This window comes from Pseudopipra pipra, chromosome 1 (assembly GCF_036250125.1).
Source record: "Pseudopipra pipra isolate bDixPip1 chromosome 1, bDixPip1.hap1, whole genome shotgun sequence".
Lineage (NCBI taxonomy): Eukaryota > Metazoa > Chordata > Aves > Passeriformes > Pipridae > Pseudopipra > Pseudopipra pipra.
In genome coordinates this window covers 3,829,016-3,851,374 of record NC_087549.1, presented here as the reverse complement: position 1 = coordinate 3,851,374, position 22,359 = coordinate 3,829,016, and the positions used below count along the sequence as shown (strand labels likewise).

The following is a 22,359-nucleotide window of genomic DNA, read 5'->3' as shown; positions in this document are numbered from 1 at the left end:
AAAGAGTAGAGATCCCAGCAGAAGGGCACTGAGTCAGCTGAAGTGCTGGGGAAGGAGGTCACAGTCCTGGCAATGGCAACTACTGTGTCCCAGGGCAATCAAGAGCCTGAGTTAATGGACCAGCTACAGCTGAAGGCGTCACTCAGCTGGGAGGTCTCTGATTCTGTGAGCTGAATCACTCCCCACAGACCCCACTGTCTGGAACAGGAACTGGAATATCCGCTGATATTGATTGGTTGGGGAAACAGTTTGGGCGAAACATATATATGTGTTGCAAGTGGCAAACTCTTGCAAACCCACTGCAAGAGGAAGTTTGAGGCATTGGTTGTGTTGTGTTCTTGTGAAATGGAGATGAGTGTCCCATGGTCAGATTCCAGGGAAGCAGAGTATTCTAGGGTGCCCTAGCTTGGACCAACGCCTGCTGTTCTGAATGGTACCAGTGAGTACCAGGAAAAGCCAGGTTTGATGAACTCTTAGTAGTCTTCCAGTTGGAGTGTCCATAGACATGGGAGTGGGGAGACTTGGAGCAACAACAGCTGTTATTCATGTTCATGCTGCAGGTTTTGCTGTTTTCCTAGGATAACTTTTTTGTATTTGTGTTGTTTCATTGGTACAATGTCATCTAAAACATTTACCCACCACTGTGGACAGAGTTTTGGGTCATCCTTACCTTCACACACCTTTTAAACATGGCTCTTAGATCATCCTAGTGACTTTGTACAGGAGTGAATTTCAGCCTATATACTTGAGATGGATCTTTTCCTATGCTTGGAAGTACCAGCATTTAAGTGACTGATTGGACAGACCGATAGTGGGAATTAGGACAGCAAGCCTTGATTTTACACATACCTGGAAGAAAAACCAAACCAGACTAGTACAGCATCATAGTCTGGTTCTGGGTTTCATCTTGGCTGTTCTTCGGGGAGAGAGAGCGAGCAAAACAGCAGAGTTTGCTGGGAAGCATGTTAATTTTCACAGATTTTTGTATGCTTGTCAGTAGTTTAGGAAATTTAGTGATCCAAATACAGGTGGGACATATCCTTAACCTCTACCCAAGCCAAGTAGTGTGTATGAAAACGTATACACTCACACGTATGTTTTTCTTATAGCTGAAACAGTGAGAGGAGACTTTACACCTTGACTTCATCTCCTCATCCCTGAGAAGGTTCAGACTTTTTCAGGAACAAATGAGTAGTTACTAGTGACATGTGGGTTAAAATACTTTCTTTCCAATTCCATTGGCATCTAAAATCTTTGCAGCAGATAGCTCTGGAAACATCTCTCTAACCCTTTATTCTTAAGCACATGCCCAAGGCACAAAAATCTTTCATTACAAACCAGAGATATCTTGTTTTCTAAGTAATCCTAGAAGTCCTGCATTACGATGTCAAACACGAAAAGAAAACCACAGTAAAGAATTTGTTGCTAGCAAAATGTCTGTATTAAAATACAAAGAAACCTTCCCTGTTGGGAACAGTCATTAATAGACTCTCTTTTATACTGGTACTAACAGCACTGTAAGTTCCATTCTCCAAACAGACCACAATGTTCTTGAGGAACAAATTCCACCACTGTTAGTCTGAACCTCAGCCTGAAAAACAAAGAGTTCAAAGACAATAGTATTGTGCATCCTAGTAATATTCCAGCACCATGGCACTGGCTTACTGCAGCATGTCCCACCAGATGTTGTTTATATCTGGACAGCACTTGGTGATGGCAAGCTCACAGGGCTCCCTATTGTGTTTGAGAAGGCGATGATTGCATTGGAGCCCTTGGAGCTCTTGTTCATGCCCAGGATGTCCACGTTGGTTTGCTCTGGCTCAGCTTTCCTGAAGATATTTTTCATGGTTGACTGGAAGTTGTTGGTGACAAAGCAGTAGACAATGGGGTCCATGCAGCTGTTGAGGCTACTCAGGGTCACTGTCACATGGTAGACGAGGATGCTGACATTATGGGGCATGTCTGGGTTGATGGAGATTGCGACCTGCCGCACGTGGAAAGGAGTGAAGCAGATCATGAAGATGATGAGGACGGTGATCAGGAGCTGCACAGCCCTCATCCTCCTCTCCCGGCTCTGGTGCATGAGGCTGGGCTTGGACAGGGCACACATAATCCTTGTGGTGAAGAAGATGATTATGATGAGGGGGAAGAAGTACTCGCAGACCATCAGGACCAGAATCTTGGAGAGGCAACACTCAGCAAACTTTATTGCCATGGTCAGGATGGAGAAAGTCACCACTGTGGCAAAGATCCAGATGAAGACGCAGATTCCCTTGGCACAGGTGGGGTTCCTCCATTTCCGTGAGGCCTCCACCTGTACGATGGCCAGGTATCGGTCAACACAGATACACGTCAGGAAGAGAATGCTGCAGTACATGTTGACAAAGTAGCCGAAGATGTGAATCAAGGAGCAATGCTGGCAGTCCCCTGCACTGTAGAACATGATGATCCGGACAGGCAAGGAAAAGCCTACCAAGAGATCAGTAACAATCAAGTTTATGGTGTAAATAACAGAGGTGGTTTTTGTCTTGGTACGGAAGCAGAAGACGTACAGTGCCAAGCTGTTCAGCACAACACCCACGAGGAAAATGATGGCATTGACTACCATCAGGACAATCCACAGGTTGTAAAATTCTGTGGACAGTTCTTTGTCTTCGTGGATGAACTTGGAGAACAAGTAGATGCTGGCGTTGGGTTGCTGGGTGGAGTTGATGGAGTCAACTGCTAGCAGTTGGGTGGAGGAGGTCGGCATGGTCGCTGACTGACAGCAATCTGGAAGAAAAGAAAGAGTCAGAATTCCTTAGGGCTCAAAATCTTGTCACCTAAGAACATTTCAACCAACATGTTTGGACATCCCAAGGAGTAGATCCCCATTTGCCAATATGGGATTACCAATAATTGCAAGGAAAACATCTGAATTTATAATTACTGTCTTCCAGTGGTGCCAGATGCATGTTTTGAAAAAGACACACAATCCTCACTTCAAGTTTCTCTTCCTCTTTCCTGTGCAAATTGGTTTTAAGGCCAGAAGACCTTTGCACAACCATAGCCCCAGCATCTGTCTCCTAAAATATCATATCCTTCCCCTGGGCAGGTGATCCCATTAGAGAGTCACATGCAGCAGCATTTTCAGAGACTGTAAGACTTTCCCGAAATCAAAGGCTGGCTGAATCTTCCAGGAAAGCAGAAGCAGATTGTGTGGCATCTTACAGAGATCTGCACTCACAGCAACAGCAGACGGGAGATTTCAAGCTAAGGGCGTCAGCCACTACTCCTGCCAGGGTTTGACAGTTTAATTTGCAAATCATTCCTGACTTATACACTATTTTAAACTGATTTGTATATTAAAAAGATTTTTTTAAAAAGAGAGTCACAATATATACAGAGACTTGGCTGGTTTAAATAAAAATAAATGGTTGCAAAATGTCTGGAATACTTCAAAGTGGCTGGGCAGGGGTTTGAGGTTAAAAAAATCAGCTTGAATCAGCAGAGAATGATGCTGAAAGACTTGATTTATGAGGGTTTGAAATCCCTGCTACCAATGAGCCAAGTGTGGAAGTACTAGGAAACAAGGAGCTGCAAACACAAATCCCAGCGCTCATAGAACTTCAGGGTGCCTGGTTGTATGTCTCAGAGTGGAAGACTTGAATTGCTGGGGAAGTCTGGATGTCCAGCTCCCCAAGCACACCCCATCCTCTGGCAGCTGGCTTTTCTCTTGCACTGATCATTTTTGCTGCTTATGGGGATCAGGAGGATGGACCAAAAATGTTCCTTCACCTGTGAGGTGCTTCAAGCCATTGGTGGCCATGGACAAAGCAGGGGAGAAAGCTACCTAGGACAAAAGTGGATCCTTCTGAGAGTTCCTGCTGGCCAAAAGCAAATGTTTCACAGGGAACAGTTCTAACTATGTCCAGAAAAACATCACAGCAGCTCTGAGCCTGCCCGACGAGTGCCAAAGCCTTTTCCTACCTGGCCACCAGAAGCTTATTTGTCGGGCTAATGAACTACAGATCCCTGCTAACTGTAACTCTCCAGCTCTCAAACTCCTCCACACCCCCTGACAAAAGCAGAAGGCTTCCAGCACTCTGGGATAGAGAGCTGGGGAACTGAGATTTAGGTGAAGAGATTCCCAAGTCTCTATGCATTTTCTGGATACAGCAAATGTGTCTCATCAGTGATTGGTCAATAGTAAATATTCAAGGTCAAGAGTCCTCAGGGGGTGCTACAGCCCAGTGGTGGTTATTCTGTATGGTTCATTCAAGCCAGGTGAGTGTGAAGCAGAACATTTGTTGAGGAAAAGCAGAGATTAGGACTGAGAATTTAGAAGACCAGGTGTGAAATTTCCTGTGGAAATTCTTGGAGAAGTGATTTTGCCATCATGATGAAGCTTGGTTTTGTTGGCCTGGAGTCTGGGAATTGCTCTAGTTTTCTCTTGCCTCTCACCTAGTCTGTGGAAGTGAAAGAAGAAGCTGGTTTTCAATATCCTTGAACTTGAAAAGCTATTTCTAATCAAATGGCAATTCATTCTGTTTAGGTAGCCACTCAATCAAGTCCAAGGAGTTGAATTGTCCATTGGAATGTCTGGTGCTCAAACATAAAGTCCTTCTGAGATGAAACCCAGTGGCAGAGTACACTGCAGGACTGAAATCCTGAAGCCTGGGTTCAGGTCACCTGTAATGTCCCAAAGAACTAGTGGGCAAATAGGAACAGTGGTAACTTCTGTCTACTTCTGCCATCAGGCCACCCCCAGCAGCAACCAGATGTTGGAACATCTTGTGTTTCAGGAGTGACCAGATTACCTCACCCTGCACTGAGCTGCGGTGGCAGCCAAAGTAGCACATGTTCACAGCATTTTGTCTGGGTCTGACTGAGCCTACAGACTCCTGGGGGACAGTCTTGTCTCTTTACATTTTGTGCCAACAGCTCTGTCAGTGAAAAACAGGAAAAGCTGACCCCAAGACTGGCTGAAGGTAGTGGATCTACGAAGTCTGGCACCAGAGAAAGATGTATGGGAAAGATGCAAAACCCTGGCCCGTTTTCTAATAATTTCCTAAAATTCTCGCCATCTGAACTCCTCCAGTTGTTTGTTTCACTCTTTAATTGCAAAAACAAACTGAAATGAGCAGATGCTTGGGTCTGCTCCCAGCTTTCTCTTTGCAGATGCTATCAAGAAGAGCGCTGTGGAAGCCAAGGAATAAGGACTTTGTTGCCCATTGAGTGCAGTGTGATCTTGTGTATCCGTGTTCAGACAAATAGATGAGCAAGGGGAGAAGACAAAATCACCCACCCCATCCCTTAGCATGCATTAGACTGTTTTGAATTGCATATGCATTTGTCTTCTCGTAATTCTGTGGCACTGGCTCTTTGCTCTGATTTTGCATCTCGTTAGTAGCTTGCCTCCTCTGGGAGATTTTTCTTCAGTTTCAGATTCTTTATCACAAACACCTGATATTCATCTTATTTTGCCTGTCCTGCCTCAGTGAAATCAGCAACTCCAAGTGCATTCAGATGTTTGTCATCCTCACAATGCCACGGAGGGATGTAGGTTACAGACTAATAGAAAGGGATCCACTATGAGTACTGTCCATGCACACGAGTTAAAATCATCAGCATGTGCAGTGTCCTGGTTTGTATGGTCACCTCTTCCACTGAGCCCCATGTGCAGTGAAATAAACTACAGATTTTTTACCTGCTAAAATCCAACAGGTAACATTTATTTGCCAAATTGAATACGCAGAGGAGGAGCTGCATTAGAGCTTGTGTCTTTTCCCAGTCCGTCACTGCCCTATCTGAACTCAAAATCTAAACAACTACATGAAAGAAGCCCCAGCCAATTTAATTAATCCTGAAGATTTCCTCCCTGACAAGCTGTGGAAAAGCTGCCTCTTGGGCAGTGGTGGGAAAAGTCTTCCTCTAATTGAATAGCTACTGATGGATGTTTGGGTGAATGGCCTCTTCCTTTCTTTGTGGGACTGCCCTCATCTCATGGCTTGCAAGCAGAAAGGACGGAGAACTAGACTAGCAAAGCAACAGAATTCCTCTGAGTGCTTTTTATGAGATGGAGCTGGACCAAACCCTTACAGCTACTAAGGATTTTTCCATTGTGGGACTCCAAGCCCTTGAGAGAGGTACATTGCCCCATTTTGTAGCAGGCTGAACCAGGCACAGAAAGGCAGCCTGACCTCGTGTTTGAGCAAAAGCAAACCTCTCCAAAGATTTTCAGTGCTTCCCCTCTCTAAGTCGCAAAATTACCCCAATCAGATCTCTGCCATCAGAAATACTCATGCAGGTGTTAGAGTCAGTTCTGCTACCCATCACCACGGAGTGGTGGCATGTGGAAGTTAGTGAGGGGCATGGCTAAACATATACGGAGCTTTGCAGCCTCTGCAAACCTTTATTTTGCTGTGTTTCACACTATTTATTACTTATAGCTATGGCATGAGCTCATGCAGAGCTGCCACAACCACCTTAACTTAAAGAGTAAATAGTTTTTGGGCTAACCCCCTTCCTATAATCCTCAAAGAGCTTGGAGCTCAACCTTCTTCGTGCCTAATTCAACTCTCAGCACCCCAGATCTTCATGCAATACCTGTTTTTTTGGAGCTGGCAGTCTGCAAAACCCAAGATGGGTAAACATGCATCCTTCTGAGTGCTGTCTGACCGTGCCAGTTATGCTGTTATATTATACCTCTCAGGCTGGATTTTGTCTCTCTGTCTGGGAGACTGTGGGTAGCATTTCCTTAAAAGTACACCAGACATCTGGGTAGACATGGGATAAGGGGAGGGACAGAGACTGGAGGTTGACCTGGTTTTCCTTGTTCTCATAAAGGTCCCTGCTCAGCACTGGGAGAGGGGACCGTGCTCTGAATTACTTTCTCATTGTTGCATGACACAACCAATTCCATCACTCTTGGGCCAAATAGGAAGCAGATGGTCACTGCAACCTCTTCCCTTGCTCACTCACTGCTTGGCATCACACTTTTTCATTTAGCATGGGCAGCTCAGTGCTACATCTGCCCCAGGAGGAGATCCCTGATCACCCCATATTCCATTTCTCCCAACTCTTTGCTTGGTGTCAGCCTTAAGCCTCATCCTCCACTTGCTGAAGTTATCAGGGTTCGCTTCCTTGGCCCATGGGACTTTTGGATCTGGCTCAGTGATTTAGGCAATGGGGTACAGAAGAAAAGGCAGGTCAGGCAACTGAGCTTTGTCCAAGAGGGTTATTTATTGTTGTGTGAAGATTTGATCTCTGTGTGCAGACCCAGAGAACACCAGAGCCACTCATTGGGATTGGAAAGTTGAAAAGGACATTAACAAGCCTGAGTGTTATTTAGTATAAACAGCTTCAGCTTTTCTCATCTCCCTGTCCTGAACCAAAAAGTCTGATATGTCAACCTGGCTCCTCTATCATCCCTCCTATCCCACTCACCCTGTCCTGCTTGCTGGTGTTACTCTCTGCCTGAGGTGGCAGCAGCATATGTTTAGCTTTGCTGCCTCCCCTTGTTTAAAGTTCCCTGGGTGATTTATCATCATATTTATAAAGGAAGGGTTAAACTTACTCTCTTTCAGTTTAAATTGTATGATTCTCCTTCTGGCAAGCTCTCAGTCAACTATGGCTCAAACTGGCCAAATATGGTGTTTTTGTGCATGTCGACCTTGCCCTATATGTGGTAGAGCTTGTTCTGTGTGCGTTGTGCTCAGCCCGGGGAGGGTGAGTTTGCTGACAGTGGGAACAGAGAGAGAAAGGGAGAGAAAGGGAATGAATCCAGCTGCTGAAAGGGAAAAGCTGGTGCCCATCTAGCCTTCAGGCTCTGAGAGGGGAGCTAATGTCTGGGGGAGAAAGATCCCACCCTGAAGCAGAAATGGGGTCATTCTCAGGGCAGGTACAATCCCATATTTGCAGGCATCATATCTCTGCTCTCACTTGATTCCTGGGCATTGATGTTTCTTAGAAGCCTCCAGGTCTGAGGATGGCTGGATTGAGTGTGTGAGACACCCAACTGCCAGGGAATTGCAGTTGGAAACACCCAAACACAGTCCAGAGCTGGATTATTCCTTCCCCTCTAATGCCATGGACATAAAAGGTACTTTGGAGACACAAAACACATAGTTCTGTGAGTGTCAGATTAAATGGCACCTGCTTTCTTACAGCCTCGTGTCTCGCAGCGGCTCGCAGGGCTGGGGGAATGCTCTGCCCTGCTTGAGATGCTTATTATAACTTTTTCCCATGTGGACACTTGGCTGCCTTAATGAGCACTCACATTCCAGCTCTTCCCTTGGCTCCGACACTTGTTTGACTTTCTCCTTTCTTTGCTGCCTAATTTCCTGAAAATTAAGGTGATCTTTCCCTTCTGCCAAATTTTGGTTGAAATTAGCCCGCAGATTGAAAAACATTAGGAGTACAGAGGAAATCAGAGCTGACAACCACACAAACAGGCACTTAGAGTGATCCTTGCTTCCTCTAATATGAACCTGCAAGGCATTTGCTAGCACTTTCCACCAGACATCCTTTCATTTAGGTTGTATTCCCTGCAAATTCACAATTGCTTTGGCATTGGAACACAGCAAAGAGGGCTGGGTGGTTTCTCTGAAAAGAGAGAGCATTGCCTGCTTCTCATTGTTTTCCTAAAGAGAAATTACTTCAGATTTGCACCAAATCATGGCAGAACCAGCCTGACTGGGAACAGGTCATAGCTATTTGCTGGGTGTGTTTTGCCCACCTGTCATGAAGATGGTCAGCAGCTCTGGCTTTGTCCAGTGGTTTGAATGGTCATCTGCTTTTGTTTGGAAGGAGAAAGGTGTGAATTTCCTTTGTAAAGAGGGGACATCCCCTCTTTTGCAACTCTAATGCTGGCCATGAGTATCAGATTTCCCACCTGGCAAGAGGGAAAACTTGTATGTCCAGTCCCAGACAATAGCCAGGGGTTGTCCTCCAAGTCATGCAAACAATCACTGACTGAGGATGTGTGGAGGTTGATGCAATGTGGAGGTTGTTATTCTGGTGTTACTGTTGTGCTATTGAGCTGTGTGACACCTGCCTGAGATGCCTACTTTGCCTATATGTGGTCCTTCATCTCCAAGGCCCTGCTTGGGTGGGTGATGGATATTGCTCTGAGTTGTGATCTGAGCTCCACCCACCATGCTGTGTTCAATCCTGTGTGTGCACATGGATTGATTCCATGCTCTCCAACAAACTCAAGGCCAAAATCTGATCCTCTGAGAACAAGGGACCCAGATTCCTGGCTCAGCCTGGGACAAGCAATAGCCTGTGGGTGCCCAAGCAATGATTTAGTCCAATAGGTTGCCCTAGGCCATGAGGGATCAGTGCCAATTAGAAGAGGAGAGCACAACTCTCCAAACTGCATTCCTCTTCTTCACGGAGCAAAGTGACCCAGATGGGACAGATACCACTTGGCTTGGCCCAGATACCAACACTCTGCTGCTTTAGACCAGGTGATGGATCACCAGTCCTGGATGGCCCAGAGACAATCTGCTTAAAACTTGGAAAGATCTGTGTGGTTCTCCTCAGCCCTGTCCTGACCATACATGAAAAATAGGAAATGAAACTCCCAAAGGTTCACAGAGCAGGAAATTTACATGCTGGCAGATGAGCTTATATCTCCTCTGTGGCTGTTTGCAACATCAATGCCCCAGCCTTTGAAAGAAGGAGCTCAGATGTATGTGTGGAAGCAAACAAAGAAGTGAGATTGTACATACATTGCCTCTCCAGACCTACAAATATCCACCCAGCAGCCTTGGGCATGCAGAGGTCCCTCAGTACATCTTTGTTGAGGCTTGCTAGTACTGGTCACCTATAATAAAGGTGCTAAAAAAGGCTTTTTGCCTCTTCTTCCCTGTTTATACCCCACTGTGTAGAAAAGTCCCTCCTGAAACATTGCCTTATCAATACCATTGTATTTTTCGTGTCCCTTTTTTCTGCATTACCAGATCTTGGCCTTGGAATGACAGAAACACTAAATGCCTTGGTGAAAGCTGTATAAATCACGCTGTCAGCATTTAAAGGACCAATATCTCATACCCTGTTGGGGCTCGTACCAAGTGCCATCTGTCACAAGGGAGCATGGAGTGACATCTCTGCAGTAAGTGCTGTGTGTTTTCAGCTCTGATACTTTTAGAGAAATCAGAGCATGACTTCCTGCCTGTATCCCTCTCTGTCCCTTGTGAACCTGTATATGTGAGGGGAAACCACGTATTTTTTGGGGAATTTTTTTCCAAGACGGTTAACATTTGTTTTAAAATCTAGACCTGGAATAAAACACATGGATTTGGATTCTTCTGGGTCCAGCCAGTAGAGATGAATTTGAGCCTGTCTTCTTGGGAGGTTGTAATAGTACAAGAGAAATGCGTTTGATTTTATTGGGATTACAGTAATCCATCTAGAGATTCAAGGGTGCCTGAGACAAAGTGCTACAAATGTCAGTTTGGAATAACAGCTATTGTGGCTGTGCACAAGGAGAACCCTGCAGTGAAAATTACCATATAGGCACATTCAGGAACTTCACAGACAAGTGGAAAAACATTGTGAGAGATTAAACTGAGCAACATCTGGCCCGTGCATTGCTGCTTGCTTTTGAGAAAGAAATTTTTAATTGCAAAGTCTGCAAACTTTGAGCACTTTCCCCCCTTTCTGCCTTCAGCTCCCTGTTTGCTCTGTGCCTTGGCAAGAAGCTGAAAAGGACAGGGAAGGAAAAGCAGCAGCAGACGTTTGGTGCTGGGGAATACCTGGGGTCCTGCATGGCCTGGGAATGCAGGACTGATGGAACATTGCTCACACTCCAGGGAGCACAGGGAATGAGGGTGACACTGATGCAGGCAGGGATAAAGGGGTGATGTGGAGGGGTCAGGTGCACCATGAGGAGCAGGCCAACCTGCCACCAATCCAGCTCTGCCTCCCAGCACCCTCTCCAAGTCATGCTGCTCTCTTGGCTGCAGGGAGAAACTGAGGCACAGAGCCATATGTGGGCTTGGCCCATGGAATGCAGTGAGATGAGAGACCCAGTCAGGGAGCAGACAGTTTTTGAGGCATCCCAGGATGGACAACCAGGTCTTAACCCTTTGGGAGATGGGTTTCAGTGGTTTCCTTGGCTAGGTGCATATGACACCGTGCTGTGCAAACCCCACAGCACCTTCATGGTTTTGCAAATTTTGGATTAAACAGGTTAACCTGGAAAAAGTCTGTGCTGTTGGTGTGTTGCTATGAAAGCAGGGAGCATTTCTGAAGAGGTCTGGTTAAGGACATTGGAAAGGATCTGCTTCTCTTTCAACTGACTCAGCAAGTGGATTCAGAGAAGGGAAACAGCACCTTTCCTAGAGCTGATTTTGCACCCTGCTGTGTGTCCAAACAGGTAAAACATCCCCACTTGCAGCTGACCCCATTCCAGGCAGTACCACATCTCTTCTCCTGACTTCCAAAACCTTCCTGAATGCTTTTTGCCAAAAGTTAATTACGCCTGGGAGTACACAGGTACAAACAAGACATCACACCCCTCTTCACAAGAGCTGGAACAGTGCTTTTCAATAACGGAAAGCCAGTAACTTTTCACACTTCTCATCACCCCCCATCTTCTTGAAAAACAACCAAATATCACTACACTGCCCCAAAACCCAAGAGCAGAGAAGCTCAGAGGGGAGAAGCCCCTTGCAGCCCCTCACAGCTGCTGTCATGACCTGGTTCTTCAGGTCAGGCACCTCCTGATGAACTTCCACACCTGCTGCACAGGCAGAGCCAGAGACTTCCCGAGCTGCTCATCCACCTGCTCAGCACAGGACCCTTCCCTCTGCCAACCCTGCCAGGGCTCCCTGCTGCATTAGTCATGCTTTCCACTGCAGGCTTGGAGTCCAGTCTCCAGCAAATCCCTCCTGTCCCCACACTGTCTCTTCTCCCATCCCATAACCCCCTTACTCTCTGACCAATATCCCAAAGCGTTCACTGCAAGTGACCTTGCAGTTTATCCCTCCACGGCAGACTGACTTACCTGTCGCTCAACCTCCTTTCTATGTTAGAGGAGCTGCTGGCAAGAAAATTTCCTTGTGGTTCTGAATGCTATCAACCCAGGAAAGAGACATCTGTTCTTACAAGCAGAACAACTGGAGTGACTACAGAATATGAAGAAATGCCTAATCTCTCTCTCGTGTTCTCTCTCTCTCCCCCTCTCTCTTCTTCTAAATATAGCCTTGCAACTAATGGGAAAAAATACACACTACCAAAAAAAAATAAAAAATATTTCCACTTGTCTTTAGTGTTCAGAATTTCTCCCCAAACATCTGGCTCCTTGCCCTAAATCTCTCTGAAATTTATGAAGTGCTGTAAATGCTAAAGAGGGCTCCAGCCTTACTCACAGTGCTAATGCCTGAACATCTCTAGTAAACTAAAACTGATGTTGCTGCCCCCAGGTCAATTTTCCTGTGTCTCTGTGGGAATGAAATCTCCTTGCTGGGAACTCACCAGCTCAAGGCCACTCTAAATACGTGTGACATGAGGAAAATACCCCTCTTTTCATCTTCCTGCTGTGAACTGGGATTAGACAGAGGCATCCCCGGCAGTTGCAGGAAGGTGCCGAACCAAATGCCACAAAGCCTATGACATGCTTTGAACCAACCCAGCTGTCCAGGCCCTGAGAAAAACTCTGGCATAGGCAATCAAAGGATGATTGTACACACTTTGGTGGTGCTGGCTGCAGCCATTTGGGAGAGGGGGTATAAAATCCATCTAGGGATTGGGATGAAATGGTTGAGCATGGGTAGCAATGGAGAGTCAGAGGCTCCACTGAGGAGCCCCCCAGCATGTTCCTCCATCCTCACAAAGCCCTTGTCCACCCTGAGGTGGTGGACTCATTGTGGGTGTTAAGTCCCTCTCAGAGGGGGGATTTAAGTATCTCTTCACCTTTGGCTCCCTGGGAAAAGATTGAGATTGGAACAAGTATAATGAATTATCCAATTATTGAGGTGGGTTCAAATCATGCGGCCAGAATGGCTTTCAAGATATCTCTGCTGATTGATGCTCTAAGGACTCAAATCTCCTAAATCCCCCAAAGTCCCACCTCAAGTCCCACTTCCTGCTCTAAATTGGATACCAAAAAAGACATTTTTTGTGGGGCTTGCACAGATGTTCTCCTCAGGAGGGTTTAGAGGTCCATTTTGGGAAAAAAGGCAGAAAAAAAAGTGAGAAGTTCCATCAAATTTAGTTGTTTAGAAAGACAGAGAGGATGGATGCTGGATTTTAGTATCAGCCCTGGCTTGCTCTTTTCCATCCCCCTTTAGATAAAGACAGTGCTGGTGCCAACACAATAAACATACAGGATATGGCCCGTCACAACACGACAGGATCAACTGAGAGGCATTGAATTCCAGGTCAAGAGGCCAAATCCATAAATAGAGGAGAGGTAAACTCCACACATGCATGTCTCACTGGAGCACAAACAGTAGCTATGGTTATTAGAGAAGGTTGACCTCATTTTCTGGAATTAGTTTTTCACTCTTGGATCTTTCCCAGGAAGACGGAGCTGATCTTTTTGGTCTGGTTATTTTATTGATTTTCTATTTTGAGTTTCCTCACACTGAGGGGCAGATTCTTCCCCCAGTTTCAGGAACATCCTCACAGACTTTATGAGACCTCTGATCCGGGCATCCAGCCTTCCACAACTGACCTCCAGCTCAGGCACGTGCCTGTGCTCTCATCTTCTTTTCACTTCCTTACGCCTTGGGAAGCAAGTGTGGTTGGAAGGTCTCCACGAGCCCTGTCTGCGTGATCAGCTTGCCTTCACTTCCATCCTGAGAGTTCAACAGGGGAAGAACAAAAGAGAAGAAACCAACCCATGGTCCAGCATTGGGCGGGGTGGGCGAACTTGGACCCTGTGGAGGCACTGGGACAGGTTACCCAAAGCAGCTGTGGATGCTCCACCACTGAAAGTGTTCAAGGCCAGGTTGGATGGGACTTGGAGCAATCTGGTCTAGTGGAAGGTATCCCTGCCCATGAGGGTGGAACTGGATGGTCTTTAATGTCTCTTCCAAGCTAAACCATTCTGTGATTCTATGATCTAATTATTCTTAATGCCCATGGTGGCAAATGCCTCAGCCTGTCAACAACATTTTTGTATTTAGGGAATGTCTCTCTGTAGTTACAAATGTGAGACTGTAAGAAAGAGGAGACTTTTCTCCGGGATGAGCTATTGGTAACTGTGCCTGTTCACCTGCTCTGGGACTGCCTGGCCCTTCTTATGTGAGGACTAGCTTGGTTCTGTACTTCCACATAATACATGTCAGCCATGTTCCCATCCCTGTGCACGGGATAATCAGTGCCCTGCACTCCCCCACTATCCCAGCCTCTCCCTCCTCACTGGATTTAGAGCTAGACTATGAGTGGCAACAGCTGCAAAGTTTCAAGTTGTGCCTGAGATAGTGCAGAACAAGCCATATTGGGAAGCAGATGCTGCTGTTAAGGTGGAGAAGCACATCCGGGCTCAGGGCCATACTTTGTCCCAGACCCAGTTCCCACACTTGGCTTCAGAAGGAGTAGCTGATAAATGAAGAGCTTCTATCATATCTTGATTTTCAGTCATTTATCACCCTCCCAGAGGGAGGAGGAAGGGCAGGAAAAAAAGTAAACTTTTAGTAAGTGGAAAATTTTCAAGCTTGTTCATTGAATATACAGTGGTATTAAATATTGGAGTGATGTTGTAGGTGGAAGAAGGTGTTGGCTCAGTCAAAATCAGCATGTAGGAGAAAGATTAATAGATACAGCAGGGAGGGATCCTACTATCCCATAGTAATTCCTAGGAATCCATTAACCTTGCCACGCAAAATAGGGCTCTGGTTAAAAGTCTTCTGTGGCATAGATCAGCAAAGCAGGAGACCAGGCAGCTCTTGAAGGAGGTGGAGAGAAAGCTGAACACCACCCCGGGGAGATGTCTCCCCTGTTTCTGTCAGGAGAAGGGTGTACGTTTCCAGTCCTATTCAAAAAGGGGAATTGAGTGCCTTTTCACCCCCTGCTGCAGGAGAAGAGTTTGGGTACAGTGCAGCAAACTATAACAGAGCTGAGATGGGCTTAAGGCATGTGGCCAGATCAGCTTTCAAGATGCCTCTGCTGACCAAGTTTGTAATGACCCAAACCAGAACCCCGTGTCTGAACGTGCCTGGGTTTATTTAGGAAGCTGAATTTCAGCTTTGTTAAACTGATCCTCACAAATGAATTATTTTCTCCAGCAGTGAAGGAGAATTCCTACCCAAGAGGGTCTTGGACACAGACATAACAGAATCAGAGTTCAGAAAATTAAGTAGCCTTTACCCATGGTTGTGACTGTGTGGAGGACACTAAAGAGTGATCCTTGCTGCATGGAGGACACTGAAGGGTGAGATCTTTACTGAGTTGTCCAGAAAACCTTTTTATTGTCTACTTCAGAGAAAGTGAGCTCACATGACCATAGGCCACCTCCATTGAATGTTCTCTTGAGGTATTCTATCACTGTTTTGGTCCTGTACCAGGAGGCAGGAGAGCCAGAAGGAGAAATTGAAGTGATTAAATGCCCACAGTCACAACAGACACACACAGGCACAAGCCTGTCCTTAGAGAACTGCTTGCAGGGGAAGTTGCCCTGCTGATGTAGCTGCAGGTTTGATGGAGAGGGAACTATGTGGGCTCTGCTCTCTGCCGGGTGAGTAACCCTTTGCCATGGCAGATAAAGTTAAGGGCACAGAGGAGAGTCTACATCCATTTTCCCTCTCCAACTACTCTTCCTTCTGGTATATCTGTCGCACAATATCCCCAGACCTTAAAAAGTGCTGGAAAACATTCATGTGTGTCTCTATGATATGCACTGCCCATGAGCCCTAAAATCTTAATTCTCCACAGTCTCCAGGGCTGGTGTGAGATGCTGTGAATCAGGTTCAGAATTGACCCAGAGAACTGTGTAGACTCCCACAGGTGAGCCAAGGGTGGAGAAGTTGCTGTGCTGGACCACCCTCCACAACCTCCACCTTTTACAGAGGTGGCTGCCAGGAAAGCACCAGACAGCATTTGGTTTAGGGGAAATCTGCAGACACTGAGGCTCTCCCCAGATGTGTAGGAATTTCCTTCCTTGCAAAGGGGCTTGATCAGGTGTGTTTCAATTCCAATCCCACCACACTTCCTTATCTTTGAGAAGTAAGAGGTACATTGCCTTGCCTTCAAATGAAAACCTGGGACAGCGGCGTGGGAACACACTCCCCTTTGGTGACTCCCGAGACAGTGCTTGGTGGAAGCAATAACATGGCAAATGGATGGATCCTGAAAGCAAATATGTTTTTTTTTCCCAGTACTTTTGGTAGAATGAATGGGAAGTCCAGTTGAAACAACCTTAAAGATCAAGGCTGACATCTGTATCCAGCCTGGCTTTTAGCTCATGGCACTTGCTCATTTGGAGCCAAGCAGAGGAATGTGAGGCTTCAGCTGCTGGGTTACTGAGAGGTCATTCTCTGCTGTTTTCATGGTAATTCAGGTTTGCTATACTGGGACATCTGGGAGATCCTGGGACCCCTTTGGGCTCTGAACCCTGAGACATTCATGGTGGTTATGCCTAAGGTGAGAGCTGGAGGGACTGGAGGAAAAGATCAGAGCCCTCTTCACTGATTCTTAGACAGATTCTGTCTCTTCCTTAAGAGACAGCCTTTGTCCCTCTCCTGCAATGCTGGGATAGAAACTCCAAAGAGGCAAAGAAACATCAACTACTCCTCCCTGGAGAAGGAGGGCTTGGACTTCTCCCCCTTGATCATGTTCAACACCCCCAAGGCCTTTTACCTGACTCTCAGCATGGGCAACAGAGGTTGTGGAGAGCCGTAAAAGATGGTCCAGCTGCCTCTGAGATGGCATCTCAGCAGGGGCCAGAGGCAGCTGCACCTACCTGACATCAGCAGCTCAGCAGGGTGGTGTCCTCTGCCAACTGCTTGGGATCATAGGCATGTTCCAACACCCACTGGGCTGTCACTCCCAGTCCTCAGAGGACTGCAAGGGCCAGAGACCACCATTGTTGTGTGTCCCTGCCTCTGGACAGGCTCCCATTGTGCAAGGAGGGAGATCAGACAGTCACCACATGAAGCCTCTGCTGATGGGATCCAGCAGCAATTCATCTGTTTGATGAGGGACAGGGAAAGACAAGTGTCGCCTAAATGACGGTCATGGCTCCTCTTAGATGACTCAGGCGAGGGGGAGGAAGTGTGGAGGAGCCAGTTTCCTGCCTGCCTGTTGCATAGTTGGGAATTGACTTTGCTGACCATTGCCTCCCCCTCCATCTTTCTTCCCAGGCTGAACTGGAAGAAAAATGAAAACCTCTGCAGGGCACAGTGCGAGCTGCTCCTGTGGGTAACTCTGAGGTCTCTTCTGAGTGGCTTGTTTGGAGGGCCCTTGGTTCTTTCTTTCACCAGTTCTTGCATGACAAGGGTTATAAAGTTAGATGTGCCCTGTCCTGGTATAAATGTACTCTGTGAGGGTGAGCCAGGATCACTTTCTCCACCCCAGTTTGCCCAGTTCACCACAGGTCTCACAACACAAGCGAGGTTTCTGACAAGGTTTCTCAGTCAAGGCACCAGCAAAAAGTGAGCCACTGAGACCCTCTGGCCACCCAATAAAGCATGTCATGTCTCAGCTGCCCCCAGATCCAACCCACATTGAGATCCTTTGTAGGGTCCTGCTCTGACCTTTCTGGCCTCCCAGCCCAGGTCTGGCCAGCAGCCACGTCTTGTTCTTCTCTTGATATTTTTTCAAAGTTTCAGAAATTAATTGCCAAGAACTCAATGTCCAGTGTCACAACCTCACTGCAGAGCTCTCCCCAATTCCCAGCAAAGTATTTCCTGTTGGCTTTGTTTGTCACTGGGCTCATAGGCACACTGATGCTTGGAGGGGAAAGCTACATGAGCTTTGGGCTTTGGCACTGCTTGGGCACCATGCCCTGGGAGGTCAGAGTCCTTCTCAGTGGAAAGGCTCTTGTCCAGCTCTGGTTTGAGGGCTGCAAAGCAGGAATCTGCAGTCCTGGGTGGTTCAGGGAGCCCCCAGGGAGCTCTCAGCACTCTGGTCCTGCGTTTGGAGAGGTGGGAAGCACAGTGTGACAGGGCTGAACTGGAAAACTTTGAACTCAAGGTGTGCTGTGCCCTGTGAGGATGCAGAGGACAGAGGGACATTTGTAAACCCATGGCAAGGAAGAAGTGGGGCCTTAGAGAACCAGTCTGGTATCTCTACCTGCTCTGATTTAGCAGTGACCACAAACCTGGAAAGGGGCAGCGGGATGCTCCCGGGACCATCTGTTGAATTTTTGAGGTCCTTTGCTGTGTGAGCAACCTGGCCAAGGAGGAAGGACACCTGCAACTCAGAAAATCTGGTATTTGGACCCACAATCCTGAAAAAAGGCTTTAGAGAAAGACATCCTCTCCCTGCTCTCTCTCCACAGACATGCTGATCCTCCCCTTTGTTCGCCTGGTTTGGAGAGATTTTGAATGGCTCAGGACAGGGCTGTCTTTTGTTAGACATGCACAGAGCTCAGCAGTGCTCTGATCTGGAACAGGGCAGCATAAGTCTGATGGATTATCGTAGGAAATGCCACAGTGATGAAAAACCCTATAGGAACAGGAAGAAAAGAAAGGGCCCCATTGGGGGAGGGAAAAAAAACCCAAACCCAACAACCACCCTGCTGCCTGGTTACAAGTGATTCCTGAAACTTCTGCCTCTGGAAGAGGCTGGTACATTTGCTGAATTTTTTTTCCCTGCTGTTTGGAATTAAATACCCTGTCCTTGCAGGCAGTCCCTGCTCCCACAGTGAGTTTCATGTGAGGGGCCTCATCAGAGACAAAACCCCCACTTTCTGGGGAGGTGCCTCAGTTTCCCCATGGTTGAAATGATCCCTCTAAGCAGAAGGTGCAAAAGTGCCCTGGGAAGATTTCAGAATGGGAAGGAAGGGATCATATGTGTGATTTAAAGTGGTTCCTTACTGGAAATTGCAATGCCAGAATAATCAATTTGCTCTTGAAAAGAAATGGGTGGGCAGCAGAATTCAGCAGGCACTGTTTGTGTTGTGGTGGGTTTTGCTACTGGGTTATGAACCCTTTTGTCTCTCACATGGAGTAGAGGGGACCTGCTGAGACCCAAGTCAGGCGGAAACACGATGGTTCAGAAATCCTGGGGGATATTTTCTCTGGCTCAGATAAGATTATAGACAGAATCAAATTGTCACTGATGATGATCAAGGAGACCTTGAACTCATTCAGGTGTGGGCAGTGGATGAAGGGAACACTAAGACCCAACTCCAGTTTGTGTTTAAGGCCTCAAAGCAATTTTTCTACCAGAAGCAAAAACGCAACCTGCCACTGCTGAATCATTCCTTTCCATAACTTCATCTTCTTACAGATAGTTTCAGTCTTTGTCATGTTGGGAGTGCTATTTGACATGCCCTTCATGTCACCTGGAGGGATTGTTTTCTACAAAAGCACTACTAGATGAAACAAATAGTGTGAAATGACTAATGAAGGGGGATGTGTCTTTGTCTTTAAAAAGGCCCAAACCAAAGCGGTGGGAATAACCTGAGGGCCAGCAAACCTGACCTATCAGGGAAGACCAGCAGAACTGGACTTGTTTAATCTAGAAAAGAGATGACCGAAGGCAAACCTGACAACAGGTGCAGAGATGTCTGTGGCAGCTTCTCTGGGAATGGTGCAAGGTGGGTTCATCGCAGGGTTTAGTTCATTAATACCAATCTGCACTAAATGACCAGTCCACACTGTGGTGGTCTCAGCGTAGAGGCCTCCTTTGAGTAAGAGGAATCCTATTGCTTGTGTCTCCTGGGACAGTCAGGTGCAATCAGCATCTCTGGCCTCTGTAATTCAGAGTTAGAGCCACAGCAGCAGCCAGGGCAGTGGGGGCTGCCCCCACAGTGCTAGAGCCACAGGTTAATCCCATGGCTGTAACACAATCTAAATTGGCACCTCCTTTGGGGCAAATTCTACTGGCTTCTTTAAAGCAAAAATCCAGCCTGCTGTGGTTGCTAAACTGGGCTGTGCTTCTTTGGGTGTCTTTCCATTTTCCAAGAAAAATAAACCACAGGCTCTGTATTTTTAGATATGCCATCTGATTATAATTAGTCATATATCAGTCCCAATACTGTGAGTCAAGATGCTGAACTCCACTGCTGAACTTCCTCGGGCAAGAACTAGTGGTTTGATCTATCCGGGGTGTATTAATAAATCAGCATGTTTTAAAAAAATTTTACTCTTTCTTAGGTAAGCTGCTCATGAGGAATAATACCTCTGGGATTTCTTGATGCCAGTGTCTTAGTAGCTCTGATTGTCTGGGTGAATATGATACTGTTGTGAGTGGGAGATGAACAGCCTTGGTATGAGACAGACCTAATCTGGGCAGGGGCCAGAGGCAGCACGACTCCTCTTCCTTTCTCTCTCCTGCCAGTGACTCTGATTCCTGACGTCTGCCCCTCGCTATTTCAGTCCTGGGTATCCTGCAAGGCGGTGGCTGCTCAGAGCGAGCTTCGTGATGGCCCCTGCTCAACCTGCCTTGCACAGCAGTCCACAAATGTTCAGTTACTGGAGTGTTTTAAACCTCTGCCCCTCACTGGCTTGCTCCAGCCTTCACAAGTCTGTGTCTCCGACACCACCATGGGTTGGAGACAATTTTCTGTGCGTTTGATCAAAGCAGCAGGAAGCCTTGAGGCTGGTGTGTGAAAAATGGGCTGCCTTGGTCCTGAAAGTTTATTTGTTGTGCAACTTCATCACTCTAATGACAATCAATTTATCTGCATAACTGGTAGCTGGCGACAGCATAACATGGCTTGGCAGCCTGGATTTTTCTCAGAGATGTATTGCTTGGCGTATTCAACGTGGGCAAAAGGAGCCAGCCTGGCTGCTGGGGAACTGCAGCTCTGTGAGTGCCAAGCAGGTGAAACCTGGCATGATAACCCATATTTCCCTCTTCATCCTGCCAGAAACAGACTTTTGGGATGAGGATGAAATTGCACCTGGCTAAAAGTCCTGCTTAAGGTCCCTTCCAATCCAAGCCATTCTTTGATTTTATGATTCTATGTCTTTCACATGGGCAGATAGTGATGGGACAAGGGCAATGATTTTAAATTAAAGAGGAAAGATTTAGATTATGTTTGAGGAAGAAATTTTACTGTGAAGGTGGTAAGGCACTGGCACTGGTTGCCCAGAGAAGTCCTTCTGGGTTCATCACTCTGGAAGGACTCTGGAGGGTTACAAACTCCTGCTGTGGTCTCTGTGTGGGTCTGGGTGCTCAGAGCTCGGTGACATTTCAGCTGCTAATGCCTTCCTGTGGTGAATGAGCTACTCTAACATAGGTTAACCTCATCCATGAGGCCAAAGCCTACTTCAGACAGCTTCACTAAGGGGCAGATCCCCAAAGTGACCCAAATCCACCTCTCCAGGTCCCATAGAGAGGGTGACAACCTCAGTGCATGTATGGACAGAGAGCTATCTGCTGGACTGGAATCCATACCCTACATTTTTAACCTAAGGGGTATTTCCTAGAGCCCCATCATTTTGGCAGGTATTTGTAGAGAAGGTAGCTGGAGCCATGAAGAGGAGGCAACATTTGACAGTAAATCTTTTTGCATCAGTGTGGAAGAAGTCATCCTTTCTCTTGTGTGATAATGGCTGTAAAGGTGCTTTTCAGGCTCTGATAGATGAGATGTACATCTTTTATGGATTATGTGTAAGAGATAATAAAGAATTCAGTTCCTCTGTGTCTATACACTAATGGTGTATTGATCCCAGTAAATATCATGCTGAGACTGAACAGCAGCATCCCTGGTTAGTGTCATCCTGATGGGTGACATCATTTCTCTGGATGTCACAGCCAGCTCAGCCTAATCCCATCCGACCCCCACAGCTTTACTGACCCCCTTTGCTCTGGCCTTCACTTTTCTATTCCCCTGATTCATCCTTCACCTCAGCACAACTACTGCTGTCTCTGGACTTTGTCATGCTCAGCTGGACTCTTCTGTGCCTCTCTGGGATTTACTGGATGGAAAGTGTTTCCCTGCTAAGCCGTCAATAGGATTTGCTTGGCTATTTGTGATCTACAAAAAAATTGTACAGCTAAAAGCTACAAATTAAAATGCAAGGATGAAAAATGGATGAGAGGTAAAAGAGAGAGGAAGAAGGGATGTCACAGTCCCCACACTATTTACAGATGCAGAAGATATTCCTTAGAAGGGACTGTAGATTTTACCTTGAATGCCACAGAACATTCATTAATGTGCATGTTTAGGTAATATAGTGTTTCACCTCTGCCTAAACCTGGCAAATGGGCATTTATAGAAACCTGCTATAACAGCCCAGGATGGAAAGGAAA

The 22,359-nt window shown here is 46.7% G+C and overlaps 1 protein-coding gene across 1 annotated transcript; it reads right to left on the bottom strand.

Annotated features, from left to right (window-relative positions):
* Positions 1-1,395: 1,395 nt before the first annotated feature.
* Positions 1,396-12,161, bottom strand: GPR20 (G protein-coupled receptor 20). Its single transcript, XM_064643716.1, has 2 exons — positions 11,996-12,161; positions 1,396-2,772 (listed from the first exon to the last, which is right to left on the bottom strand). Exon 2 carries the CDS (start codon positions 2,750-2,752, stop codon positions 1,691-1,693), a length of 1,062 nt encoding a protein of 353 aa, XP_064499786.1. The 5' UTR covers positions 2,753-2,772; positions 11,996-12,161; the 3' UTR covers positions 1,396-1,690.
* Between the last annotated feature and the right edge of the window lie 10,198 nt (positions 12,162-22,359).